Source organism: Egretta garzetta, unplaced genomic scaffold (genome assembly GCF_000687185.1).
Source record: "Egretta garzetta isolate BGI_Z169 unplaced genomic scaffold, ASM68718v1 scaffold114, whole genome shotgun sequence".
In the NCBI taxonomy this organism is placed as follows: domain Eukaryota; kingdom Metazoa; phylum Chordata; class Aves; order Pelecaniformes; family Ardeidae; genus Egretta; species Egretta garzetta.
This window is the reverse complement of record NW_009259317.1, coordinates 785,855-794,775: the sequence shown is the minus strand read 5'-3', so window position 1 is coordinate 794,775 and position 8,921 is coordinate 785,855. Positions and strand designations below refer to the sequence as shown.

The 8,921-nt window shown below is 40.1% G+C and overlaps 1 protein-coding gene across 1 annotated transcript in view; it reads right to left on the bottom strand.

Moving 5' to 3' along the window:
- GASK1B (golgi associated kinase 1B) overlaps positions 1-8,462 on the bottom strand; it is a 12,799-nt gene extending 4,337 nt beyond the window's left edge. Inside the window, exons 1-2 of the mRNA XM_009636471.2 lie at positions 7,466-8,462; positions 181-395 (exon numbers count right to left, since the gene is read on the bottom strand). Of these exons, the coding sequence (XP_009634766.1) occupies positions 181-395; positions 7,466-8,462 (1,212 nt within the window). The remainder of the gene's footprint in view (positions 1-180; positions 396-7,465) is intronic.
- Positions 8,463-8,921: the final 459 nt, after the last annotated feature.

The window sequence follows — 8,921 nt, the reverse complement described above, 5'->3', positions numbered from 1 at the left end:
CTTGTAAGTTGTTTTGGATATTTTAATCATAAGAAAAAAAAACTAGAAACAAGTTCAAACTGTGTAAATGCATCTCTTCCCCATTTAAAAAAAAGGAAATATACTAAAATTACTTTTCTGAGTCCCATGTATGCTCACATGACTTTTGAGGCAGGAAGTTGCATTCACTAAATGTTTTACCTGAAGAAGAAAATCAAAGAGCGCCATCTTGGACCACTCATGATGATGAATTTCAGTACAGCCCCACTCAGCTTTGGGAACTTTACCATTCTGCCAGCATTTCTGCTTCAATAGCTGCTGATACTGCCCCCAGGTTAATCTCACTGAAGAATGGGTACTATTATCTGTTGGGCTCAGTGAGGAATCCCAGAGAATAACAGGACAAACTTGGCCATCTGAAAAAGGAAAAAAGATCACTGGTATAGGGTGGTACTGTCAGACTTACTTGATCATTCTTTAGACATTGCCTAAGCATCAATAATTATACCATTTTACAGATGTGGCAGGAAAAATACCCAGAGACTAATAATTTGACATCCTTTGGTTAATGTGGTCTTATTCCACATCTAAAACCAGCCACTGCAGGAAGAAGCATAGACATTATAAATGCCTTGAGTGTACAGAAGGCTTTCTCTGTTTGAAGCAAGAGATTAATATACAAAATCATATATAAAACCAAGCTATTAAAAAATTTATAGGTAGATTAAAAGCCTACAATACCACTGTGAATCAACAATGTAATTTCCCTCTGATACCAGTGAACTGATGATGAATTACAAGAGCTGAAAATTTATGTCAAAGTATTTTTTGTGCATAATGGGCATAGAAATATAACAAATCCAATACTCAAAGTGGATTTATTTTATCTTTAGTATTTTAGACCTATAATGTATGATTTCACAGCTCTGAAATGATATATGAGAATACTAGAATGTGAACTTAGTGTGGATAAACACCTTTTTTAACCAGATATAACATGAGATCTGTTTGTATAGCAGCTCTTTTGGCAAAGTTCTTTAATTCTTCTGTGTAAAGAATATTCTGCTTTTTCCTGAAACTAAGTCAAGGGCCTTAGCTTTGGTGAATTCAAGTGTTCAGAGTTCTTAGTGGGAAGAAACCTCAGCAAATAATTTAAAATGAGCTTTCCCAGTATAAGAACTGATAAATGTATTTCACCCAATGTCAGGTAACAGGCATATCTATTTTCTTAGGAAAGTGGAACTCTCCTTTTCATTGCTGATAGAAAGCTGCTTCTGCCTTAAACTGTCAAGGACCCAGGACTGACTGTAGCTTGTACACACATGAAAACAAATGAATCCTTTATATTCTTGGGTGTAGACAGAAGACCAAAATATGATGCCTTGGTACAGAGGGGAGGAACCATTTAACTGCAAAGCTGCTATTTGCTAAATAGCAAGCATTGGAACACATATAAATCTTTAAAATGTATTTATATTCATCTTGAAGGTCAGTGAACATAAAATCCACTCTATTGCACAATGTATCACATAATTATATGCAGCTTAAACTGTCTCTTCCACATGTCCATGGAGCCAGAGATGCATCTGAAAAGAAGCGTTCAGAAACTCGCATGAAGGTAACAAGATCCACAGCACCTTCTCCAGAGGCAACAGTGACAGAGAATAGCACATAGAAAACAGGTATTGGTGCCAGCAGCACAGTAAAAGATGCTGATGTGAATGCTCCATCTGTAAGCAACAAGAACTGTTAAAAACATCTCCATACAGCTGAATCAAAAAGCAACTTGTTCAGAGGATGGTGACTGTTTTAAGACAGGTAAGAAATTATCTTTGCCCATACTTAGCAGTGATTCATGTGTGAAGATCCATCTTGTATTTGCTAAGAGAGCATGATAGGCTCTACACACAATCAAGCCCAAAAGAAAAAACAAACTCCTATCCAAAATCAGAATGTACTTGATCTTCTCTCTGCCATGGCTTGCACATACAAGGTAGGCCTTCTCAAGCCAACCCAATCCAATGTGCAGCTCTACCACCTCTTTAACTTCCCTCCCAGTTGCCCAATGTTTCCTTAGGAACACAAAGTGTCCTTCCGTTAGGAACGTCAATCTCTCGGATCAGTACTACCTTTATCAGCACTGTGTCCCACACTTTCCTCTGCTGAAAAAAAGTGTTGAGCACTCCTGAAAATCAGGCTTCTCATCTACTGTGGTGCCTGAAAAAGTACTTAGTAATTTGGGAGATCTTAGCCACTTCCCCATCTCTCTTGCTCTGGTTCCATCGCCTATACTGTAGATGACTTTAGCCAAGTCAGATCAATTATTGGCTAAGCTTCTTTTCCAAGCCAGTTGTAGAAAGTCTATATAAGCATTGGGAATTATCACAAAAAAGGACAGCTTTCTTCAGGACCAAGTCTGATCCATAATTTTCATATCTCCAATAACATCTTATGTAACTATTCATGAATTCTTCCACAAACCAAATACACAAACAGTCTTCTAAGAAAACAAACATCTCCTGTCTACCCAAAAGGGACATGATAAACAATAGCAATATAAATACTTGGAAAATATTAATAATATCTTGCCAGTTTCCATTAAGACACAAAAACACTTTTTAAAGACCAAGGCTAAATACAGGAAATGTTTGCATTTCAGAGGAAATGGGAGCAGAAAAGATGAGCCAAAATAAAATCTTAACTATAATATGAATTGAATTACAGGAATATGAAACAGCAGCTTCAGTAAGCAGCAGTGACTCAAAGTTTTGACACTCGTCGGAAAAACATGAAGATGCTGAATTAAAGCAGATAAGGGGTGTGATTTGTAGCTGCATGAATTGGCATGATCTCATTGAAATCAGTGGAGCCCTTCTGATTTCAAGCCTTGTGAGGATGGGGCTGAAGTTAACTGAACAGTGAAAAGTAAGGCCTGGCTAAGAATTAGAGCTTCCAGTTTGATACAGCCAAAACTGAGAAGACTGAGCACACTTCAGAATAAGTCCAGTGTGTTCTGCATTCACTTCTTTCCTGATAAATGTTATATTTAAACACAGAAGGCTACTGCTTTTCTGTTGTTGCAGCTGCATTGCACGGAATTTTGCCCAAAGCTGATCGACTTCATTTCTTCTCATCTGCCATTTTAGATTGATACATCTACCTGACTACCTAAAGATGATCTGCAAAATTGTATGGGAAACACTTTTCAAAACTTGTGTTGGAACCAGCTTCCTAGTAATTCATACAGATTTTTAAACATCAAAATATTTCTAAAAATTTCTTAGGCCCTTAGGAGCTACTGGCTCAGGATATTTGAAGTTGAATAAGCTAACACAGCTGAAACCTCAGGCTTCTGAGGCTTGACTACCTCAAGCTACTCAAATTGCTCCATGTGCTGCTAGATAATGTAACATTGCATGGCATCATCTTAGATATCCACACACCACACTGCTTTGAAAGTAGTCTGTATGCTTAACCACAAAGATGCTCTTGCAAATGTTACTCTTCCATTGTGCTCTAATTTGTATCTACAGCAATTTTTCTAACTTCCTTGAAAGAAAATATTTTCAAGTGTGCCCATGAGAGCATCATTAAAAAGAGCAAATCTTTAATGAGGTACTTAAAACCCTTTCTCAGACTCCTTGTTATTCACTGTTAAGCTGTTTAGCTTAACACTGCTACATCTGAAAGAAACAGTTTAGTTGCCTGCATATTAGCAGGAAGGTAATTTAGTGTGGAAAGATGAGAGGGACTGACACACAGACCATTCCTTGAATCTGATTTTAAGTTCTGATGAAAATACAAGGGACGAAAGCAGAGAGAAGTTAGGCCTTTTCCTTTCTGCCCCTTCTTGCACCTGATTTGCGATGTTTCTGTCCTGCACTCATATGGATGTCAGAATTAAGGAATGTATGAAATGTGCATCAGTTGCTTTCCAGACTATGGAATGCATTATTGCTTATTATTAACTTCTTTACCCAACAAAATATTGGAAATGGGTCCTCTCGTACCCCTCTGAGAGGTACAACACTGGTGTAAGTTGTTTTCTCTCTATTAACCCAAACAAGACAGATAAAATGAAGCCCTTTAGAGCATTCTGAATGCATAAGGCAGTGCTAGGGTTTTTTTATTCTTTGCCCTGACATTAGTGACTCATAATATCTTTGCCTGCTTTTGCATAACTTTTGGTGGGATGGCGAGGGCAGGCTGATAGCGCAGGGTATAACATGGAAAAACCTATGACTCCATTTATCATCATGTAGAGGCCAGTAAAGCAAAATGACAAGTATAACCAGTGGAGCTATCTATCACACATCATCCATCTATTTGCACTAAACCGACTGTGAAAGGTGTTATTCAAAGGAAGAGTTTCTTGCATGTTTGGGGGGGGAAAAAAGTGGTTCTTGACAAATAGTAGGTTCAATCTTTAGCTAAAAAAAGCCCAAGTGAATTGAGTACACCTGTGCTTGTTCTCAGCATAGGATAAAACATTTAGCTGAGCTTATGATATTGGAAAGCCAGGGGGAAAAAAAGAGGTGGTTGTCAGCATGCAGTAGTTCAGGCCCTCAGCCAGTGGCACAACAGAACTGCGTAGCAATAGCTGTGTATTTTGTACCAAAAGCTGAGTAAAGAGCTCAGCCTTGTTGCTACGATGAAAGGAGCCAGAGTCCCATTCTTACAGCTGTCAGCTGCAACACAGGAGCAAGCCTGCTCCAGCCCATGCTACCCCAGTGGTAGTTCAAGCCCTGACAAACACTGGCATCGTCCTACCCTGCAAATGCTGTTGCTGAGCTAGAGGCTATATGTGCAGTCATTTTACTTGGCAAATTTTACTTGTACAAATTAACTAAGGTAGGGCTGTGACACCAAGCAAGGTGACTTATGTCTCTCTTCTTCCTCAGGGTGATCAAATAATGAAGATTGTCTGTCCTGTGGTATTACTGTGACCATCCTAAAACTGACACACAAGGGTCAGCCTCCATTTTCTCCACAATAGCCACAGTTTTATGATGATTTCTTGTTGTTTTACAGGCTTATCCTTCTTTGTTTATAGGTGTTTTGGAGCTCTCGGCATTTTTCACGCCTTGTAGGTAGCAATGGAGGTAATGAGTAAGTGCTTGCGTATGCCCAGAATTGTGCTCTTTTAGTCTGTAACACTGAACTCAAAAGGGCTTTGCTCACCTGTACTCCCCAGGCTTTTTACATTCAGCCAATTCATTGCAAAAATAAAACCTGATTTTTCCATCCATGACAGAAAAATAAGATAAACACTAAATAAATTCACAGTTAACCCTTAAAAGGGTTTACAATTAACTGGGGAAGCTAAGGGCAGCAGACAGAGGATTTGTGTACAATATTTTTCTAGCCTTTAAAAAAAGTCATCAGTGGGGGATTTCTGGGAACAGGGGAAACAGAAACTGTGCAGGGATTTACTGAGCAGTTCTTTGAAACTGCTTTTGACAACATGAATGACAGTTTTGAAAAGCCCATTTTTTAAGATTTTAATGCTACATCAAACATGTCTTGTTACATCAGATCACAAGTGAGGCAAGCTAAAGGGATGTGTTGTGGAGAGAGATATGTCAGGCCAGAAACTGCACATTTATACATGCACGCTCTCCAATGCTGCGTTGCTTGCTTTCCCAGATGAATAACCATGATTCACACAAGCCGCGCTGTAAAAAACTTTACAGTGCCTACCTAACCTTAACTTCAACGTGTAGCGGTAGTAGAAATGAGCTCACTAATTGCTCATATTATTTTTAAGAATGTATTTTTGCTCATCTTCTCAACACAGATGTTATCCAGATTATGCCAAACACAAGCATGTAAACAGTAATGAGCCCAAGTAGATATTAGGCATCTGAGCTCCAGCATATTTTCAGGCTAAAGAAATGGAGAGGCAAGGTACAGTAACTGTTCCAAATGCTCTGTTCACCCTTTAGCTGGAAAAAATGAAGTGGGACCAAAATAATGTTATTTCTCTTCTCATCACCTAGCAACGCTATTCTTGCTATAGGAACATAGCCAGTTATGAGGAAAAGAAAATTAAAGAGGGCAGAACGACTCACTGTCCCAGACAGTCCAAAGCCTACTGTAAGGTCGCAGCCACTGAGCAACACAAGGCACAATTAGCCTAAGAGCAGTTTTCAGAGGCTTGCAGTCTGTCATCTCTGCAGCCACGCTGTGCAGAGTTCCTCCAACCGAACTACCTTAATGCCTTATGACAGCTCTATAGCAATAAATGTTATTCCTAAAAATAAACTAGGCATAATGTATCTTCCATGCTTTGCAAGTATGAATAATATTCAGAAGCCTCCAAAGTGTTGTTTCTAGAGATTCATTCACATTGTTGTACAGGCTGCCAAAAGGAAGGTTTATAAAGCAGGAAGAAATCAGATTGCTGGGTCCTCTTCCTGCTGTCAGACTTGAGAAAGTAATTCTTGCATTACTTTATTTTTTTTAAGAAATGCCAACTGATATAAAAATATTTTGTATAAGCTAATTTCAGCAGCAAGAAAGGAACAGCAAAAACATAGCTAACCACTTTAGCAATGATTCATTAAATGCAATGTAGCTCTTTTGGACTGTGATTTGTGACTGTACAAAAATAGCAGTTAGGTTGAAGACATACTTAACAAGATAGCAATGTTAGAAGTAGACTTCTAACTCACATTACATGTCTGAAATCTAGCTTTAATTTCACTAAAGACTAAAAATCAGAATTGTAATTGAAAACTTTATACCAACCATGTAACAGGCATATTGAGGTATTTACTGTGCATATTTCTTTGTTGGAATAATATATGGATGTGTGTAATGAACCTCAAAATGTACAGCAGGAGTCACCAAAATGTAGTATTTTTTAAATTACTGAGGAGAAGTAAGCACTTTTTAAAAAATTTTTCTGTTCCCAGAGGTATTAGTACCACGAAAGTATCATCAAACTTTTGCAGGAATTTCCACTACCTCTGAGTAGGTTATCTGACTAAATACAAACACACTTTCCTACCATCTGTTTGAGAGGTGAGTTCTTGTTCTCACTTTCAACATTTTATTAAAGTCAAATCTAAAAGATGAGAAAACTTAAAAAAAAAAAAATCCAAAATACTCATTGAATCATAGGGTATTCTGGAATTTCTTTCACCAGTTTCACTTTAGGCAGTCTGTACAATGTCATGCGATCTACAGATGACTCCCTCTTTTTTTTTTTCCCCCTCATTCCAGACTCTCATGGAAGAGAAACTACTACTGCCGTCAGCAGCTCAATGGTATTTGATCTAAACTTGGGGGTACTGTGTCCTTTGAGGAGGATAATTGTACTGCAGAAATTACATGCAGATAACAGCTTTACTTCCCTGTAATGATGGGGTTTGTTCTCAGGCTCGCAGGAGTTAAAGGTAGCGGCTGCCTTGTGGTTAACGTGGGAGGGGGAAGGAAACCTCAGCACCCCACCTGCAAGCTGAAAGCCATAGGAATGTGTTACCTTGGAAGAACTCCGATCTCCTGCTTACAGAAGGTAAGCTCCTGTTCAGCCCCAAGATCCTATCCAAATGGAAGGCAAACACCTCGCTCATGTCGAGGGGTCTTTTGATGATGCCACAGTGCCCCTGGTCACAAGCAGTTCCTGTGGTGCTGGGACCCCTTGCAAATACTGCCAGGATTGCTTTGTGAGAAGGTACTTCTTGGATGCTCTCTATTGGAGAATCTGCCAGCATGCGCATGTTTAGGATGTCATCTTTGCTCAGCCAGGAGGGAGAGCTCTCACTGTAAATCCTGATATTGCTTTCCTCAGGCTGGGGCTGTGCCTTTATAGCTCCAGAAATCCCCCCAGGTCTCTGGTGACCCCTCTCCCTGATTGCTATTCCTTTATACCTGCGTTCATCCAGTTGGTGCTTTTTTGCCTCCAGAGCTATTGCTGCTCCCATTGCACCCACAGCACGTGTGGCCCTCCCCATCTGCTGGGCAAAGGCCTCTTCCCGACCTATAAAAGCAGCTTTTGGAAAGTATTGCCCATAGGACAAAGGGGTTGCATGTTTCTTCCTGCGCTTTGGCTTCACTGTGCCTCTGATATTGGCAGGCTTGCTGCGCTTGGACCGCAGGGTGATATAGACTACATTGGGTGGCAGCAAGGTCCCATTGCTACCAAGCTGGGGTTCCTGGAAGTTGGGTGGTGACAGGGTGCCATCCAGTGGGATGCCCAGAAAAGGAGTTTGGGCTGCATCTCGGAGACTTCTGGAACTGATCTTCTGGTGTCCTCCTTTGTGCTGGGGTAAAACATGACCCACTTGACTGACGAGGAATCCCAGGTAAATCACGCACGCGGTGCCCACTAGCAGATTCCTCCTTGTCCTTGGGCGCCTGCAAGTCCAGAGCCTCAGCACCCGTGGAGGGCACAGGCAGCAAATAAACAAGTTTTTGACTTTGCTTGGCTGATCAAAGGTGGTCATTTCTCTAGTGAATCCACATGATGAAAACAGCATAAAGTCTTCTGTAAGTTCCAGCCAGGATGATGATGCATTATTTCCCTTCCCCAATTTCTATTTCTCCTTTTCCAAATAGCTTCTAGCATGGGTGGTGGACAGAGGCTACTGATGTGCCTGGGAATGTGTTTAGCACTAAGGTTGCTGACACTCCACCTTCTCAAGCTGTTAAATTCTTATCAGCCACCACAGGGGAAGTGATTGGCTTCAGAGAATGAATGGAGCCAGCTACGTAAGCAAAGTTTACTGACTAGTAGTCTAAAATATCTGAAGTATCTCCTTTGCAAACTGCAAAAAGAAAAGAGCAGCATTTCATTTCATTACTCACATATGGCATCTGTGGTTCTGTATTTTTAAGAGACAGGCATTCTAGATGAGACAGTATGCATCTAGAAATTCATCAGGATACATCTTTCACTTTCTCATTACCGTTTAGATTAAACACCAAAATCATGAACT